Below are 20,661 nucleotides of genomic sequence, written 5' to 3'. Positions count from 1 at the left end.
CTGTGACTCCTTTTCCTTTTGGCTTCTTCTTGTTTCTCTTCCTCTTGATGTTTTTGTGGGTTTTTTTCCCCTTTCTTTTTGTTTTTTATTTTCAGTTATTTACCGCTAGATGCCAGTACGCTTAATATGTTAAGTGCTCTCTGGCCATACTTTTGTGGTCAACATTTTTTCTCCTTTTGATGGTATAGCTTATCGGTCTTTTGGGTGGGGGTAGAGCCCTTTTGTGAATCAGGAGGCTTACGAGATGGTTTTCTCTCCTCCCCCACCGCCCTCTTCTTCCCTTTTCTTTTTTTTCCCAGTATTTTCAATTTTTTGGGGGTCCCTGAGAGGATCTCAGACTTTATCCTCATAAATAAACATAGGTCAATCTCAGGTACTGCATGGTATTTTCTACAGGTTTATTTCTAAAATACTGCTTGCTTAACGCATTCTTTAGGCTTTAACCATTCAGAGCCACATGATTCGCTATTATTACCCTATTAGATTGTAATAATATCGAGGTACCTTCACCTGGGTTTTTTGTTTTGTCTTTGTTCTTTCTGCTTATACCATGTAAGAGGCCTGTTAGTTTGTTGTCATTCTTAAACCACTCTTAGCTACTGGCCTTGGCGACTGTTCACTGTTTGTGAGTTTGCCTTTATTCAAAAAAAAAAAAAAATAATATTGCAAAAGAAAAGTCAGATTCTACAGTATTTGTAGCTGCTAATTTCATTTTTTGAAACCTGACTGAAGCTGCACCTCACATTAAAGCAAACATGGTTACTTACATGGGCACACAACAACCAATATTAGCATATGCCTGTAGGGCACAATGCTGGTTTTAGATGTTTCCATTGTGTCCTTGAAAAATTGAAAAGTTCCTCTGTTAGCTATCAATTGCAGGCTGTTGGGTATTGGCACATGAATGTGGGGCATGGAGTATGGCTATGCTTATGCTAACTTTGAGAAAATGGGTGCAGCAGAGGGTCAGAGGCTACCACTAGAGCACCTATGTGTATGCATTGTTTTGTGTGTGTGTGTTATATATGTATATATGTATGTATATGTATATATATATATATATATATATGTGTGTGTGTGTGTATGTGTATATATATATATATATATATATATATATATATATATATATATATATATATATATATATATATATATGTGTGTGTGTGTATATAATGTATAGTGGTTTCACTGAGTAGAACTCTTTGCAGATTCTGAGTCGCCTTGTAGACGGCAGTAAATTTCTAGAGTTCAAAGCCGATTATGGAACAACACTGGTGACCGGATTTGCTGCAGTTGAAGGGTATGTATACACATTTTTTATTTATTTTAGACCATGTTAAATGTGTGTGTGTCTGTCTGTTTTTTTTTGTTTGTTTTTTTTTATAGTGCAAGCGTTTGCAGATAATTTCAGTAGCTGTAGTTCAGAAACATACAGCACTTCATTATGTTTGAAAGGTCATGCCAGTACTTTATTGTTTTCCTTACTGCACTATACCCCCCGCGGGTGACTATTTGCAAAAATGTTGTTGTTTTTATTTTTTTATTACTACAATAAAAAATTCTTGTACCAGAAAGGACATACCAGTTTTTCTTGAGCTTGGTGTTTCACCCAGTGTGTCATGGTGTCAGGGTTGATTTTTTTTATTTTTTTTTCCAGATATTTGGTTGGAATTGTAGCAAGCAATGGTGCACTTACCCATGATGCCGCACTGAAAGGAAGCCATTTTGTACAGATCTGTAACCAGCGCAACATCCCTCTGCTTTTTCTTCAAAATACAACTTCTCAGGAACCCCTTCCACCTAGTCTGTCAAAGGTATGCATTTTGCAGTGCAGGGGTGGGGGCATCAGATTTAATGCCCCCCGTCTCACAGCACTCGGTACTTTCAGGCATAGAGGAACATATGACTTGCTCCCTTTCCTCTCCCAGCCCTCATGTGATAGCACTGGTACAATCACCAAGCACCAGGGCTGTCACATGGAGGTATAGAGACTATCCTCAGCCCTGTGTAGATGCAGATTTGGTGGGGTGATGTCGCAAACTCACTGTGCAGGCACTCTGGATGGCTGCTCAGCATCTTGGCTGTGGTAATGGGTTGCATCGCCCTTTCATTATGAAAGTGTGATTGATTGATATATATGATACATTATATATATATATATATATATATATATATATATATATATATACAGTGGTGTGAAAAAGTGTTTGCCCCCTTCCTCATTTCCTGTTCCTTTGCATGTTTGTCACACTTAAGTGTTTCGGAACATCAAACCAATTTAAACAATAGTCAAGGACAACACAAGTAAACACAAAATGCAATTTGTAAATGAAGGTGTTTATTATGAAAGGTGAAAAAAAATCCAAACCATCATGGCCCTGTGTGAAAAAGTGATTGCCCCCTAAACCTAATAACTGGTTGGGCCACCCTTAGCAGCAACAACTGCAACCAAGAGTTTGCGATAACGTGCAATGAGGCTTTTACAGCGTCCTGGAGGAATTTTGGCCCACTCATCTTTGCAGAATTGTCCTAATTCAGTTACATTAGAGGGTTTTCGAGCATGAACGGCCTTTTTAAGGTCATACCACAACATCTCAATAGGATTCAGATCAGGACTTTGGCTAGGCCACTCCAAAGTCTTCATTTTGTTTTTCTTCAGCCATTCGGTGGTGGACTTGCTGGTGTGTTTAGGATCATTGTCCTGCTGCAGAACCCAAGTTCGTTTCAGCTTGAGTACACGAACAGATGGTCGGACATTCTCCTTCAGGATCTCTTGGTAGACAGCAGAATTCATAGTTCCTTTTATCACGGCAAGTCTTCCAGGTCCTGAAGCAGCAAAACAGCCCCAGACCATCACACTACCACCACCATATTTTACTGTTGGTATAATGTTCTTTTTATGAAATGCAGTGTTCCTTCTATGCCAGATATACTTGGACACACACCTTCCAAAGAGTTCCACTTTTGTCTCATCGGTCCACAGAATGTTGTCCCAAAAGTCTTGGTGATCATCAAGATGTGTTGTGGAGAAATTGAGACGAGCTTTGATGTTCTTTTTGCTCAGCAGTGGTTTTCTCCTTGGAACTCTGCCATGCAGGCCATTTTTGCCCAGTCTTTTCCTGATGGTGGAGGCATGAACGCTGACCTTAACTGAGGCAAGTGAGGCCTGCAGTTCCTTGGACGTTGTTGTGGGGTCTTTTGTGACCTCTTGGATGAGTTGTCGCTGCGCTCTTGGGGTAATTTTGGGCGGCCGGCCACTCCTGGGAAGGTTCACCACTGTTCCATGTCTTCGCCATTTGTGGATAATGGCTCTCACTGTGGTTCGCTGGATTCCCAAAGCTTTGGAAATGGCTTTATAACCCTTTCCAGACTGATAGATCTCAATTACTTTCTTTCTCAATTGTTCCTGAATTTCTTTGGGTCTCGGCATGATGTGTAGCTTTTAAGGATCTTCTGGTGGACCTTACTGTGTCAAGCAGCTCCTATTTAAGTGATGCCTTGATTGTGAACAAGTGTGGCAATAATCAGGCCTGGGTGTGGCTAGAGAAATTGAACTCAGGTGTGGACAACCACAGTTATAGTATGTTTTAACAAGGGGGGCAATCACTTTTTCACACAGGGCCATGATGGTTTGGATTTTTTTTCACCTTTAATAATAAACACCTTCATTTACAAATTGCATTTTGTGTTTACTTGTGTTGTCCTTGACTATTGTTTAAATTGGTTTGATGTTCCGAAACACTTAAGTGTGACAAACATGCAAAGGAACAGGAAATGAGGAAGGGGGCAAACACTTTTTCACACCACTGTATATATAAAATGTTTATCCTCATACTGCAACTGCCATGCTCTAATATATTGTATGTGGATGCCTAACCTTCACACATACCTAATATGGTCAAATGTATGTTGACTGCCCACCAAATAATTGTGTTCAGGTGTTTCCAGTGAAGGGTACAGCATACAAAGATATTTTTGACGATTGTGTTCTTCCAACCTTCTACAGTTTGGGGAAGGCCCTTTTCTATTCCAGTATGAGTGTGCCCCTCTGTAGAAAGCCAGCTCCATAAAGACATGGCTTGACAACTTTGGTATGGAGGAACTTGAGTGTCCTGACCTCAACCATACCGAATGCCTTTGGAATGCCAAGTGCAAGACACCATACAAAGACATTTTAGAGAATCCAACCTTGTGCTAACAGTTTGGAGAAAGTCTTTTTCTGTTCTGGCCATGACTGTGCCTAGTTTACAAATCAGCTCCATAAAGACTTGGTTTGGTGTGGAGGAACTGAAGTGTCCTGCACAGAACCCGGACCTCAACCCTACTGAACAACTTTGGGATAATTGGAACTCTGATTGCGAGCCAAGTATTCTCATCCAATAACTGACCTCACAAATACTTTTATGGTTTAATAGGTACATAGGCCACAGACACACTTCAAAATCCTTCTCCAGAGAGTGATAGCCGATATAGCCACAAAGCGGTGGAAACTCCCTTCTAATGCCTGTAGTTTTGGAATGGGAGGTTCAATAAGCTCTTGTGTGTTTTTATATCATGTTTTTTTCTAGAACAGGGTTTCTCAACCAGGGTTCCATGGAACTTTAGGGTTCCTACAGAGGTTCCTAGGTGTTCCTTGAGTAATTTATGCCACTCAGTTCCAACTAACACCATTGATCTTTTTAGATGTCTGTAATTCTTCCCAATGACCGCAAGTGTAAGGAGCAATCTTCCCACTAACCATCACACTAAGGTATCATGAGTTGTAGATATGTCACTTTTAGCAGCGGTTCCCCAATACCTAAAAGATATTTTAGGGGTTCCTCTGTGTTGAAAAGTTTGAGAAAGGCTGTTGTAGAACAATACTATAACTGTTGTTTTGTTGTCCAGGCAGAAGTTTTGATGAACAGGCTGAAGGCTCAAGCCTCTATGATGGCTTCTATAGCTTGCGCCTCAGTGCCAAAGATCACACTTGTGGTTGGTGGATGCCACGGAGGAGAGAGCTTTGCCATGGTATGTAGCCTCATGATTTCCCAAATGCACTAAATGGTGAGAAATTATCCCCTCCTCTAGGGGGCAGCGCACTAAAAAAAAAACTAAAAGGCCACATCTTCTGTGCAGAAGATGGTGTATAAAAACTATTGCAAAAAAAACCTCAAGAAGAGTTTGGGCTTGTTCACACTTGACTAAATTTCGAATGCTTAACAAAGGCTCCTATAGCGCTTGTATGACATTAGACTAGCGTCAATGAGCTTTGCCAGAGAGCATTTGCTGAGCGTTGCCATAGACTTGAATGGGAAGCTTTGTAGGGCTTCAAATGCCTCCTGACTGGACATGAGACTTCAATTTTGAAGTGATGCTAATGCTTCATGGTTTTATAATGTGAACAATGCTATGTGCTGTCATGCTGTATCATTTGCATAGGCATTTGAGGGGCGTTTTTAATGCCTCCTCAAATGTCTGCTTTTAATGTCAGTGTGAACGCTGCCTTTATAGTCATCCAAAATTCGCACAGACATGGACAAACTCCATGCAGATGTGTCCTTGGTAGGAATCAGAGGATCATAGTGCTGCAATTATGGCTGCTTAAAGGGTTAGTTCACCTTTTCACAAGACAAGACAAAGTGAACTAACACCCTCATAACCCGGGTCCCTGTTGTACTTGCCTTCTTGGATGATTAGCTTTCACTGGCCATGCTAACAGATGTTGGCAGTCTGGGAATGTGAAAGTCGTGTTTTTAATTTCTTCAGGGATATCGGGATGGTTTAAAGAGATTCTCATTGGTCCACCTGGTCACATGACCAATGCCCACTCACCAGTGAGAGCATTACGATGCTACACAGCCTCTGGGTTATGCACTGCATGTTTCAGATGCCCAGGCTGCTACACCGGCTGACATGGGCAGCAAAAGATAATCAAGGAAGGAGATAAGTGCAGCAGGGACTGGGGGTGTAGGGCGGGTGTAGTGAGTTAGTTCACTTTTTCATTTTATAGTGACCACAGGTTGTAGAAAAGAAAAATCGCTTGATTCCCCCATCAACACAGTCCGTGTTAATGCGAGGATGCCTCATGCGGAGCTATTGTGTTCTCCTGGCAAGGGGAGCAGTCCCTGCCGGGAAAACACAATCAGTGTTTTTTTTTTTTGGTTTTGGCTAGAGATGCACCAAAATAATAAACCTTACTCTGTTTGACCAATTCTGTGTTGCCTGAAATCTTTATTCCGTAGGATGGAATTCCCGTTTTTATATAGTTTTTTTTTTTTTTGTTGTTGTTCTTTATCTGCAGTGCGGGAGATCATTTGAGCCAAACTTTTTCTTCCTTTGGCCGAATGCAAGAATTGGTCTTATAGATGCAGACTGTGCTCCACCTAGCAGACTGGAGGAGTGGGATAGGTCAGAAGATGGAGAAGAATTCACTGATTTGCTGACCAGGTATGTAACATCTGACAAAGTTTGACTTGGGATCCAAGAGTTACAACATTGTGTAGGTGGCAGGCACGGGATCTGCCATTCAGTCATACAAGAGATTTATACCGTATGAGCGTGGCATCTATTTTAACCCTTAGGGCAGGGATGTCCGACCTTTTGACTCTCCTGGGCCACATTGGAAGCAGAGGAATTGTCTTGCCCACACATAAAAAAACACTGGGACTCAGTCACACTTTGCAATTTTGAATTGCAGCCAGAATTGCAACGTCTGTAGTCCGATTTGGAATGGCAGGCAGAATTGCAGTGATTCTGCCCACGATTCAAAATCTTGGCATGTGAATAGGGCCTAAAGATAGCTGATGAGCAGAAAAAGTTGGGCAGATGATCAGGTTTCAACTATGTGCTGTGTATGTGCAGTGCAGGGGTGGGAGAAGGCCAGGCACAGTGCCAGGGGTAGAGTGGGGTCGAGGGCAGGGGGCTTTGGGTTGAGCACATCTGAAATACAGAGAGGGGGGGATAGCCCACCCTAGCACCCCCCTAGATTTCATCCTTCCAGATGTCCCTGGGCCCTGCTTATCTGTGCCGGCTGCAGTTGCTGTGCCAATCAGTGAATCCTCGGCATCTCTCCAATTGTGAACTGGCCGCATTTATAGCTGCAAGTTTACAATTTTGGGTTGGGCCCTTTTGGGCTGCAGGTTGGACACCCCTGTGTTAGGGCCTTTGGAAGACACTATGTGTAGAAACTAGGAATTTGGAGGACACAGGAGTGTCACCAATATCCGTTTATTCCATTATCAATATCCAAGGTAAGAACAGCCAACTTGTTTCTGGGGTTTATACACCCCCCCCCCCCTTCATCAGGACTTAAAGTGACACTGAATCATATCCTAATTCACCATACCTTAATGGCCCTGTAATCTCTTTTTCATGAAAGTGTTTCTAACTGTGTTCTCCATGAACTATCGAAACCCCCCTTTTCCCTCTTACATCCATTTGTTTGGAATGAGCAATGTACACTGCTTTGTGCACACTACACATGCCATAGACCATCTGGGGAGCGAGCAAGGGAGGGTGGCTACATTCGGACGTACAGTGGGACCATGGAGAAAGAACAAACTCTAACAGGAAGTCCAATAACCACAGCAAAATAAAGGAATTTGGAGGAGTCTGAGAGCAATAGAAGGGATATTCCTGATTTAAGAATGCAAAGAAACTTGGGTATGGCAAGAGCCAAACACCTACCCCACCGAGCACATATTTGTACCATTGTCAGACACCACAAAAGAGGATGTCGTTAACACCAAAAAAAAACACAGAAAAACCCCCAAAACAAAATGAAAACGCTATTCTAATATTCTTTGAAGATGTGATTTAATGATCTATTAAGTGAAAGTAGTTTGTATGGTTTTCCACTTTAAGGCTGGGTTCACACCATCGCCACATGCGGCTCCCAGCAGGGGTCCAGTGCATCCTGGTTCACCGTTTCAGGTCCGATTTCAGCCTGAATTTTTGGCTAAATTCAGACCTGAAACGGACCAAAAGATGCACAGGGATCCTGTGCAAATTCACACTTTGTCCTCAATCTTACTGTACCTGGCCCACTTCATAATTTGGATTTCAGTTCCTTCAAGCACAGCGGCTCAGCATCACATGTGGGCATTATCTAGAGTGGTTTCCTTCAGACTGACATCTACCCATTAAGGCATTTTGATTTTTGCATCACTCCTCCCAACAGAGGCATAACTAGAACCTTCAGGGCCCTGATGCAAGAAACCACGAAGGGTCCCCCTGACCATTGGGCCCCTTTCCATCAGTCCTGAGGTCCTTTCCTTGGGTCCTAGGACCCTTCCCCCCCCCCCCCCTCCTGAGCCCTTCCCACTGCTCCCGGGGTCCTTTACTCTCATTGCAAGGCCCTCATAAGCCCCAGTTCTCACTGCTGCAACACATAAAGTCACATGACAAGTCAAAATACTTTCATTTTAAGGGATGCCGACTCAAGTCACAGCGTCAAAAAAAAAGTTCCTTTTTTTTTTCTGTGACTTTGGTGGGAGTGCCATAGACTGCAGTGTTAAATCACAAAAGTTGCAAGGAAATCGCAAGCAAGTCACATTATTATGAGGTTACAGCAATGTGAACTAAGCTGGTCTTAGTTCACACTGCTGACTTCTTGGGGGCCCCCTATGGTGGCGGAATGCCAGGGCCTGGTCGCAAATGGTTGTTCCGCCACTGCCACCCAAAATGCTGTGATGTTTTCAGGAAGCTATGTACAGCACCCTGCCGGTCCTTGCCACCAGCCATGACCTGCCTGCTTTGCAAGAAGTGGTGGCCCAGTGAGGGTCTAACATAAATAAGATATATTGTGCAAAACTGTATTATTTTAATTAGTAGGTTATTAAGGGAGGAGAGGAGGAACCAGGGAAGGCATTATATAAACAGATTAAACGTCATCTTTAATTCAGTTATTGCCTGATAACTGAAGACAACATTTTAGGGTAATTGTCTAGCAATTTATTAACCCAGAATTTACAAAGAAGATAATATGCTTGTCATGCAATGCTTTTCTTAGTTTTTTTTTTTTTTTTTTTAGACTAAAGGAAGAAAGTTCAGCATTTTACTCTTCGGCCAGACTATGGGATGATGGAGTTATCCTTCCTGAAGACACCCGACAAGTAAGTTTAGATTCCTGGAGAGAAAGAAAAAATTACTGTTTGAGAAGCCTTTTTCTTGCTTAGACTTTAACCACTGGGCAGGTCTGAACAATTATCGAAAAAGTCCCATGAAATAGCCATAGCTTTCCTTCCTGTAGCTGCCAAGTTGATCCAGTGTTTAGTGACGGGTACAGGTCCATTGAGTTTAAAGTGAGCTTGTCACATGATCAAAAAAATGACCAAAAGCTAAAAGTTTAACTACATTTCTTTTGATGGTGGGGGAGCCTCCAGATCCCAGGCCTGTATTATATAGAAGTCTTTGAATCCTACTAGACCAGGAGATACATCACACACATTCTAGAATATTGGTTTCAGCCGATAAATTAACAATTCAATGTGAGAGCCTTTTATTGTGAGGCTTCCATATTGGATCGTTCAATAATGGGGGCAGAGCTCAGCTACAGGGTGGACAGGAAGGATGGGCTTTAGTCAATGCCTTTACTGTAAGCCTGAGATCCAGTGGTGCTCAAATTCACAGATATCTGTGGGCTCTCTTTACAGCGAGTGCAGAGAATAAAGATTTTCTTCCAAAGAGTTGGGATAGCAAAAAGTTTGGGGTTAGCACCCCTGACTTTTTTCTGGGAGGCCCATAATGCAAACGTTGGAGCATTGTAACCGATTCTCCTGGTCATCTGTTTTCTTTAACAGTAGAATCATTTGCTGCAGAACATGGTGGGTGCAGGCCACTTCAAGCCAGAGGGATTCCTCTAGGTCGCTGCCTCAGGACTCAACCTCCATTACACCACTACAGAGATTCTGTAGGTCTTGTCATAGCAGGGAGACACTTAATTTGACACCATCTATTTTCATAGTAAAGCTAGCTTGACAATTCTATATTGATCCAAAGAATCTTGTCTATACCAACAATCAGAGGTTGAGTTGAGTTGAGTTGGGTACAGTGTCAGCTTGTTTCATTGGAGATGGTGAGTCAGCGTCATGTCTGGAGTCGCCATCTTGGTCTTCGCATCCACTTGCCCACAACCTTAGAATCCCTTTTAGGGGACCTCATAGTTGGTCTGGCAGGATACGGAAGAGCATCTTGCTCCACAAGCAGCTAGACTCTGCTCCAGACTCACAGATGCAGTGCATCCGGAAAGTATTTGCAGCGCTTCACTTTTTCCACATTTTTGTTTGTTACAGCCTTATTCCAAAATGAATTAAATTCATTATTTTCCTCAAAATTATAAAAACAATACCCCATAATGACAACGTGAAAGAAGTTTGTGTGAAATCTTTGCAAAGTTCTTAAAAATAAAAAAAATAAAAAATCCCATGTACATAAGTATTCACAGCCTTTGTCAGGACACTCAAAACTGAGCTCAGGTGTGTCCTGTTTCCACTGATCATCCTTGAGTTATTTCTACAACTTGATTGGAGTCCACTTGTGCTAAATTCAGTTGATTGGACATGATTTGGAAAGGCACACACCTGTCTATATAAGGTCCCCCAGCTAAGAGTGCATGTCAGAGCACAAACCAAGCCATGAAGTCTGAGGAATCGTCTGTAGACCTCTGAGACAGGATTGTATTGAGGCACAGATCTGGGGAAGGGTACAGAAAAATTTCTGCAGCACTGAAGGTCCCAACGAGCACAGTGGCCTCCATCATCCGTAAATGGAAGACGTTTGGAACCACCAGGACTCCTAGAGCGGGCCGCCTGGCCAAACTGAGCAATCGGGGGAGAAGGGCCTTAGTCAGGGCGGTGACCAAGAACCAGTTGGTCACTCTGACAGTGCTCCAGCCTTTCTCTGTGGAGATAGGAGAACCTTCCAGAACAACCATCTTTGCAGCACTCCACCAATCAGGCCTGCATGGTAGAGTGGCCAGATGGAAGCCACTCCTCAGTAAAAGGCACATGACCGCCCACCTGGAGTTTGCCAAAAGGCACCTGAAGGTCTCTCAGACCATGAGAAACAAAATTCTCTGGCACCAGGCACCGCTCATCACCTGGCCAATACTATGCCTACAGTTGAAGCATGGTGGTGACAGTATCATGCTGTGGGATGCTTTTCTGTGGCAGGAATTGGGAGACTAGTCAGGATCGAGGGAAAGGTGACTGCAGCAATGTACAGAGACATCCTTGATGGAAACCTGCTCCAGAGCGCTCTGGACCAAAGACTGGGGCAATGGTTTATCTTCCAACAGGGCAATGACCCTAAACACACAGCCAAGATAACAAAGGAGTGGCTACGGGACAACTCTGTGAATGTCCTTGAGTGGCCCAGCCAGAGCCCAGACTTGAACCCGATTGAACATCTCCGGAGAGATCTGAAAATGGCTGTGCACCGACACTCCCCATCCAATCTGATGGAGCTTGAGAGGTCCTGCAAAGAAAAATGGGAGAAACTGCCCAAAAAAGGCATGCCAAGTTTGTAGCATCATACTCAAAAAGACTTGAGGCTGTAATTGGTGCCAAAGTTGCTTCCACTAAATATTGAGCAAAGGCTGTGAATATTTAAGTACATAGGATTTTTTTTAAATAAAATTTGCAAAGATTTCAAACAAATGTCTTTCACGTTGTCATTACGGGGTATTGTTTGTAAAATTTTGAGGAAAATAATGACTTTAATCCATTTTGGAATAAGGCTGTAACATAACAAAATGTGGAAACAGTGAAGTGCTGTGAATACTTTCTGGATGCAGTGTATCTAACGAAGAATTAATAGAGATTTCATTACCTTGGTGTCTGGTTTAGCTGATTTATTTTTCTAAGCTGCATTTCCTATGCAGGTCAAGTCACAACTTGCTTACTACCCCATGTGGAAGCACTGAGTGCATTAGTGGCCAATCTCCAAGCATCAGCGTGATTAGTGGTTACATAATTACATAGTAGGCGAGGTTGAAAAAAGACACATTAAGTCAAACCTATGGATCTTTAAATATTGCCATACACCATACTAAGCTACCAACAATAGCCAGAGAGGAACTGCTCCTGTTGGTAGGATCCAACCAACCTCAGGGCATGCTGCATGACTGGTCCAGGGTACTTCACAAGGAACCCCCCCCAATCAAACAGGTTAGAAGAACCTTCCAAAACACTATTGTTATCTAATGTTACGCAAGTGCCAGTAACTGCCCTACTCCTTTTGCCAATCTTCCCTACCTTTTCCCATCACCCATGCTCTTCTTCCCTATCGTCCTCTCTCCTATTACTTACCCTCTCCTCCCCTCTCCCATTACCTATCCCCTGCACCTCCCTCCACCTACTCTATGGCACATCTTCCCATCATTTATCCTCTCCCCCATCCTACTATCACCAATCCTTTACTCGGCTTCCTCCACTCTCATTGCTCAGCATCCCCTCCATCTTCTTGCCTCCCTTCCCCCATTGCCAATCCTTTCCCCGAGTCAATACTCCACTCTGCGTTGCCTTGCCTTCCTTCCATATTGCCCAGCCTTTCCCATCACCCACCCTCTTTATCCCTATCACATTGACCATCCTCTCCTACTCATCATCCACCTGCCACTCCCTTATTGCCCCATTCCCCTTCCTACCCTTCCCCGTGCCTACCCCCTTTTCTCCCTTACCCCTCATTGCCCAGCCTTTCCTCCCTTTATTGCCCACCCACTCCTCCTTAATCGCCCATATTATTATTTTTTATTCCTTTACCCCTTTTCCTCCATTGTCTAGTTCTCTTTCCTCCCCTTCGCATTGTGTACCCCCCCCCCCCCATCTCTCATTTCCCAGCCTCTCATCGCACCTAACCCATATTTTCTACTCCCCCCCCCCCCCCCATTCCTTTTTTCTATTGCCCATCTTCTCCCCTCTCTACATTAAAATAAACCTGTAAGTTCAGCTACCTTTTAAGAAATGAACAGTAGTGATTGGAACAGTGGCAGCCCGTAATGCAGGGCGCTAATCTACATGCGGGGAGCCAGACGCATGGATTCCAATGGGATTTTAAATTTTTTTTTTGAAGCATGTGATTAGAGCCAGAGGCTCTAATAGGCTTCAAAAAAAGGGTGGACTAGGGGTGCAGAGCACTGTGCTCCGGGCCCACCTAGTTGGGTGACAATAGAGAATGAATAAATGCTATTGCCACACTGATCCTTCACTGATGCAGGGGAGGAAGAGACGCAGGGGAAGCTGCTGTCCATGACCTAGATGGGATAAGTGCGGCACCGACCAACCGCGTGGGGGGGAGGGCGTGGCTGGCGGGTTGCAGCGAGTGACCGGACTAATTGGAGGGGGGTGCTGCTCCCCCCCCAAATAAATAAATAAATACCACAAGCCGCCACTTGATTGGGATGGATTTTCTAAGCTGTGGTCACTTCTCCTTACTGCCAGTTGATGGTGGGCAGCATCGGGTTGAACTCAGGGACAGCTAAATTCATCATCTCATAAACTGGCTATCTGTAGCCAGGCAGCAAATGCACCAAAGTGTCCGGTTAGTCTGATTGCAGTTACACTCTGGTTTGACCAGAAATGTTGGAATGATAGTAATAGAAGGCCAATTAAAGTCCAGCAAGTTTAAACTAATCCAATACAATAGATCCAGAATAACTCCGCAACACAAAAATCTGAGTGAGGATTTGTGCAAAATATCCTCCCTGTAGGAAGACTACAGCAAATATTGAAAGATCTTCCGTGCCCTTGTACAGATACCAGGACCTTGTAAGGAGGATGAATTAAATAGAACCCGTCACACTACACAGCGGAGGCCGCCGCATATGAGTACACTGCATTTGTATTCCTTTATGAAATTGTTTTTTAATTTTAATTCTTTTTTTATTTGCCAGGTTCTCAGCAAGTGCCTTCAAATTATTAATCAAAGGAAGTATGAAAGGGCCACCTTCCACTCGTCTCCGGTGCTGAGAATGTGACACACGTCTGTTGTAAATCAGGGATCTTTTTAAATTGTGTACATATTCTATATATACAAAAAAAGTATTTTCTAAACTAACAGGCAAGCTTTATTTAAATTGTATTAATTTTATAGATACCATAAAAAAAAAATACAGCTGCAATATAAAAAAAAATTGTCTCTTGTTAATGTTTTCATTCAGATTTAAGAAGGATTTCTGTTCTGTGGTGTGTCTGAGACCAGAGCTGTCACCTCTCACTATCCCTGATGTGCCCCTGCTGGTGAAAATGGGTTTTGCAGTTTGGCCATTCAGATTAAAGAATATTCAAATCCAACATATTCCTGATATGTAGTGTTAATTTTGTCGATGAAAACGTTGGCAAAATTAACACTATTTTAGTCGGCTAAAATACGACTAAAACTAAAACAATTCAGATGACTAAAATACAACTAAAACTAAATTGAAATTTGACGTCAAAATGAACACTGGTTATATATTACAACAGCTAAATCTGTGTCTGTAGTGCGTGTTCAAACCTTATTACCATAAATAGCAACATATTCGATTTTTACTCCAGGAGTATACGAGTTTGGAAATTCTAGAGAAGTGCTTCAAGAGGAACTGCAGTCTGGCTAACATAACTTGTAATAAAAACATATTTGCCATTCTGAAGCTTCCCTCCAATCACTTTGCATATTATTTTATATACGGTGATTCTGTACTTGACAAATATGCTGCAGAAATCTCCCTCCACTGAGTCTGGCTGTAGCCATTTTAACTGTGGGCAGCTGAAGCTGCTGCCTGTTCACTTCCTGGATTTACACCCCTGCAGCTCTCATTGCCCCTCTTATGCCTCATCACCCCTCACTTCTTGGCAAACTCTCACAAGAGTGAGATAGAGAGCTGTGCACGATGTCAAAAGCCTAGGCTTTTTACCAGACAAACAGGAAGTGGGCTGTATAAGGTATTTACTGGCAGAAAAAAAGATATACTATCCAAAGTTAAAACAACAAGGGCAGAAGATTTAATAGATGGAAAGATGACTGAAGGTCCAATTTAAATAATGCAACAATGGAACTTCTGCCTATTTGCTCCCCCCCCCCCCCCTCCGGTGCCACATTTGGCACCTTTCAAGGGGGAGGGGGGAACAGGGACTTCCTTCCTCCACCGCCCATTAGAAGGTGCAGCGTTTTTCATGCATGCGCAGCAAGGAACTGTCTATGAAGCGAAAGGCTTCACTGAAGGTTTCCCTTAGTGGAGATGGTGGCGGCAGCACCCGAAAGCCAATCTGAAGATCGGCTGGGGTGCCAACATTGCAGGACTCCCTGCACAGGTAAGTGTCCTTATATTAAAAGTCAGCAGCTGCAGTGTTTGTAGATATTAAGTTTTTTTTTTTTTTTTTTCCGCCATTCTGGAACACCGCTTAACTAAACCCATTCTATTTTAGTCGGCTAAAATGTACTGAACTAGTTGACTAAGACTAAAATGGCATTTTAGTCAAAAGACTATGACTAAAAACGAAATTGACATTTGATGTCAAAATTAACACTGCTGATTTGTGCCTGCCGTACCATGTACTTGTATGAAAAAAGTCTCCTGTTCTCTTTGTATTGCTTCCTTTGGGTGAATCCCCTGGTGTTCCTGCCAGTCCCTCTGCTTTCCTATTAAAAACTGACCACACTGAGCAGGAGAGCTCAACGTCAGTTTTCTGGCTGTGCTGAGAACTCGATGTGCTCTCCTCCAATGATCAGACTTGTCCTTACCTCCCCCCGCACCCTCACAGCTATTCACTGAGAAGACCAGTGTAGTGTTGCTTTTCCTCCCCCAGCTCGTATGCAGCTGAGAACAGGGGGAATGTGATCACTTATAAGAAAAAAAAGGGGGGGGGTCAAAAAGTATTTATAATGTATTTTCTTTTTCTTATATCTATGCACAAATATTTTGCCTTTCAATTCTGTTTTAACCTGAATGGGTTGTTTTACAAGGTGAGGGTTTACAATCACTTTAAGTGGAGCTGTATGAGTTTCCTTACATGTGAGCAGAGGCATCGCTAGAGGTTGGCTATTGGGTCTATAGCCCCCCAAATCTGGAGCCCAGAGTCTCTTGGGTCAGTGTCCCTGCCCAATCAGCGGGCCACAGTGGGAAGGCTGGCTGCATGATAGAGGAGAGGAGAGAAGCAAGCAGGCGGACGAACGAGCATAGAGGACATCATCTCTCTCTGACCGCTCCACATCGGCGCTCTTCACAGCCGGGCCTCTTCAATGTGGGAGCCAGGTGCAGAGAGATGACATCATCTCTCACTGCCCGCCACATATCAGTGCTCTTCCGCCCTCACAGCACCGGAAAGTGAAGATCACGTGCTTGCTGTCATTGGTGGAGCTCCACTCTGCAGCCACACCCCCTTGCTTCAATGTCGAATGAGATCATCTCTCACTCTCCGCCCCACCGCTCTCCTGCCCTCACTAAATGGACCAGTGCTGCCAGCCTGCCACCAGTGTAGCGTCAATGCACATTTGGTGGCACTGGCTGGCATGGCAAGTGACAACCGACATCTGGTAGCAGCCGACATTGGCAAGTGACACGCCCAGGGCTCCCACTGATTCTGCATTATGGTGAGTTGAACCACTTGCTTACCACCGGTGTGCATTTGAAAAAATGGTGCCACCTCGGCTGGGAAGCCGAGATCTATTTTTTTTTTTTGTTTTTTTTTGTTTTTTTTTGTTTTTTGGACTTCAGGCTTACCAGCCTAGAGGTGAGATGTGGGGACTTATTGTCCCCGGATCTCACTGTAAAGAGGACCTGTCATGCTTATTCCTATTACAAGGGGCGTTTACTACTAACGCTGTAAGCTCGCCTATGGAGTTTAAGTACTGTAGTTTGTTGACATTCCACGAGTGCGTGCAATTTTAAAGCGTGACATGTTGGGTATCTATTTACTCGGTATAATACAATCTTTCATATTATATAAAAAAAAATTGGGGTATATGTTTTTTTTTTTCCTTAAAATTTATTTTTTCCCCAAAAATTGCATTTGAAAAAACTGCTGCGCAAATACGCCATGACATAAAAAATTGAAACTATCGCTTTTTTATTCCCTAGGGCCTCTGCTAAATATAAATATATATAGATAGATATATATACACACAGTGGGGACGGAAAGTATTCAGACCCCCCTTAAAATTTTCATATTCTTGTTATATTGCAGCCATTTGCTAAAATCATTTAATTGACAGAAAAACACAGAATTGTTGACATTTTTGCAGATTTATTAAAAAAGAAAAACTGAAATCTCACATGGTCCCAAGTATTCAGACCCTTTGCTCAGTATTTAGTTGAAGCAGCCTTTTGATCTAATACAGCCATGAGTCTTTTTGGGAAAGATGCAGCAAGTTTTTCACACCTGGATTTGGGGATCCTCTGCCATTCCTCCTTGCAGATCCTCTACAGTTCTGTCAGGTTGGATGGTAAACGTTGGTGGACAGCCATTTTTAGGTCTCTCCAGAGATGCTCAATTGGGTTTAAGTCAGGGCTCTGGCTGGGCCATTCAAGAACTGTCTTGGAGTTGTTGTGAAGCCGCTCCTTCATTATTTTAGCTGTGTGCTTATTGTCATTGTCTTTTTGGAAGGTAAACCTTCGGCCCAGTCTGAGGTTCTGAGCACTCTGGAGAAAGTTTTAGTCCAGGATATCCCTGCACTTGGCCGCATTCATCTTTCCCTCGATTGCAACCAGTCGTCCTGTCCCTGCAGCTGAAAAACTCCCCCACAGCATGATGCTGCCACCACCATGCTTCACTGTTGGGACTGTATTGGACAGGTGATGAGCAGTGCCTGGTTTTATCCACACATACCGCTTAGAATTAAGGCCAAAAAGTTCTAACTTGGTTACATCAGACCAGAGAATCTTATTTCTCACCATCTTGGAGTCCTTCAGGTGTTTTTTTTTATTTTTTATTTTTTTAGCAAACTCCATGCGGCTTTCATGTATCTTGCACTGAGGAGAGGCTTCCGTCGGGCCACTCTGCCATAATGCCCCGACTGGTGAAGGGCTGCAGTGATGGATGTTCTACAACTTTCTCCCATCTCCTGACTGCATCTCTGGAGCTCAGCCACAGTGATCTTTGGGTTCTTCTTTACCTTTCTCACCAAGGCTCTTCTCCCCCGATAGCTCATTTTCGCCAGATGGCCAGCTCTAGGAAGGGTTCTGGTCATCCCAAACGTCTTCCATTTAAGGATTATGGAGGCCGCTGTGCTCTTGGGAACTTTAAGTGCAGCAGAAATTTTTTTTGTAACCTTGGCCAGGTCTGTGCCTTTCCACAATTCTGTCTCTGAGCTCTTCAGGCTCGGTTCACACAGGGGGCGACACGAGGCGACACGACTTGCCGCGCCGTGACCTGCCGCGACCTCAGCAGCGACTAGCAAATGACTTCTGTATAGAAGTCAATGCAAGTCGCCCGAGGTCGCCCAAAAGTAGTACAGGAACCTTTTTTCTAAGTCGGAGTGACTCGAGTCGCTCCTCTTAGAACGGTTCCATAGTACAGAACGGGGGCGACTTGTCAGGTCGCGGCACGGCAAGTCGTGTCGCCTCGCGTCGCCCCCTGTGTGAACCGAGCCTCAGGCAGCTCCTTTGAGGTGTGTGGCTTTCCTAATCAAGTCCAATCAGTATAATCAAACACAGCTGGACTCGAAGGTGTAGAACCATCTCAAGAATGATCAGAAGAAATGGAAAGCACCTGAGTTAAATATATGAGAGTCACAGCAAAGGGTCTGAATACTTAGGACCATGTGATATTTCAATTTTTCCTTTTTAATAAATCTACAAAAATGTCAACAATTCTGTGTTTTTCTGTCAATATGGGGTGCTGTGTGTACATTAATGAGGAGAAAAATGAACTTGGCATTTTAGCAAATGGCTGCAATATAACAAAGAGTGAAAAATTTAAGGGGGTCTGAATACTTTCCACCCCCACTGTGTGTGTGTGTGTATATATATATATATATATATATATGTATATATAAATTTGTTTGGTGGTTATAAGTCATTTTCTAGCAAAAATACAGATTTAAAGGGTAACTCCACTTTCCTGGAGAATTTTTTTTCCAAATAATGAAAAAATAATATAGCGCATATAATTGCGACCCAGTTATATTGTAATTGAATTTTATTAAAAATGACCTTTCCCTTTCAATCTGCAGCCTCTGTAACTTTCTGAGAATGCAATATGGCTACCTGGAGGTGTTCTGTACACAGAATGTGTACTGACCACTCCCCAGAAAACATAATTTCCTGCTTGTGTGATTGGTTCACCAATTTTCTCAGAAGTCTGCCTCAGATACAAGTTGGATTTCAGGCATCCCCTGCGACAAAACTTTCATTTTTGGACAGATACTTTTAATAGGAAAACGCCTAAAGAGATGCAGGCCCAACAGATTTCCTCATTAGTGCCCTACAGCTGATTGATAATTATGAAACCTCTCCTATTAGACCCACTCAGTACAGAGGAACAGAGAAACGCAGAGAGATTTCTTCAGAATAACAAAAGGTAGGAATCTGCAACAAAGGTTGTTATAATCCTTGCAATGTACAGAGATCACCCAGGGGGAATGTTTTTTTTTCCCCTCAACAAAAGTGGAGTTGCGCTTTAAATGTGTAAACAAAAAACGCCAAAGAGGGCCTGGGTCTTCATGTGGTTAATGGCACTCAAGCACCTCTGCTAACAGCAGTGTGCTTTTCTAGGCGGGTGTGGGAATGCGTGTGTTTGCACGCAGCCCTGCACCATAGCTCCCAACTGTCCCTGATTTGGAGCAATGTCCCTCTGTCCTCCTCATTTGTCTCTCATGTTGGTCTGCTGGTCTATAGTTGTATATAAAATGCACTTTTTATCTTTCAAAAAGTGTTTTCCAGCACTAACCCTTTCATCTGATTTCTAAATTGCTGCATTTATAAATTCCAAAAGCCAATATAAAGGAATAGTAGTGGTAAAAAGCACTTGTGGGTTTAACCAATCTTGTTTTTTTTTTTGTACAATTCTCCTTTAAAGGAGGTGTGCCCTATGCCTGCATACTTTTGCTGATAAGTGTCCCTCATTCCCATCTAGGCATGTACTGGCCATTGGGACTACCGGGAGTTTCCCGGTGGGCCGATGGCTCAGTGGGCCACTTTGAGTGACAGCATGTCAAAGTAATGGTTCCAACAGGATCACAGGAGGCCCCATGATACTCTCCTGTTCCCCCCCATGCTGCCCCCTCTGTCCCCCACCCCCCACTGTGTCCCCCTGTGTCCTCCTCCCTCACTATGTCCTCCACCCCTCACTGTGTCCTCCTCCCTCACTTGGTCCTCCACCCTCCACTGTGTCCTCCACCCCCACTATGTCCTCCCACCCCCCTGTGTCTTCCACCTCCCACTATGTCCAACTGTGTCCTCCACCCCCCACGGTGTCCCCCTGTGTCCTCCTCCCTCACTATGTCCTCCACGCCCCACTGTGTCCTCCACCCACACTGTGTCCTCCACCCCCCACTGTGTACCCCTGTGTTCTCCACCCCCACTATGTCCTCCCACCCCCCTGTGTCTTCCACCTCCCACTATGTCCAACTGTGTCCTCCACCCCCCACGGTGTTCAACTGTGTCCTCCACCCCTCCCCACAGTGTCCCCCTGTGTCCACCACCCACACTGTCCCCCTCTGTCCTCCGCCCCCCACTGTGTCCTCCACCGCCCACTATGTCCA

The 20,661-nt window shown here is 43.8% G+C and overlaps 1 protein-coding gene across 1 annotated transcript in view; it reads left to right on the top strand.

Annotated features, from left to right (window-relative positions):
* The window catches only part of LOC143926605 (methylcrotonoyl-CoA carboxylase beta chain, mitochondrial-like), a 35,993-nt gene extending 21,370 nt beyond the window's left edge, over positions 1 to 14,623 (top strand). The window contains exons 7-12 of the mRNA XM_077450501.1: positions 1,209 to 1,300; positions 1,658 to 1,814; positions 4,888 to 5,010; positions 6,284 to 6,429; positions 9,014 to 9,095; positions 13,874 to 14,623. Coding sequence (XP_077306627.1) covers positions 1,209 to 1,300; positions 1,658 to 1,814; positions 4,888 to 5,010; positions 6,284 to 6,429; positions 9,014 to 9,095; positions 13,874 to 13,957 — 684 coding nt within the window. The 3' untranslated portion in view covers positions 13,958 to 14,623. The remainder of the gene's footprint in view (positions 1 to 1,208; positions 1,301 to 1,657; positions 1,815 to 4,887; positions 5,011 to 6,283; positions 6,430 to 9,013; positions 9,096 to 13,873) is intronic.
* Positions 14,624 to 20,661: the final 6,038 nt, after the last annotated feature.

The sequence above is a fragment of the Lithobates pipiens genome, unplaced genomic scaffold (assembly GCF_037356315.1).
Source record: "Lithobates pipiens isolate NorthernLeopardFrog02 unplaced genomic scaffold, aLitPip1_a1.2 Scaffold_23, whole genome shotgun sequence".
In the NCBI taxonomy this organism is placed as follows: Eukaryota; Metazoa; Chordata; class Amphibia; order Anura; family Ranidae; genus Lithobates; species Lithobates pipiens.
Note: the sequence above shows the minus strand (reverse complement) of the source record. Positions and strands in the feature narration are given on the sequence as shown.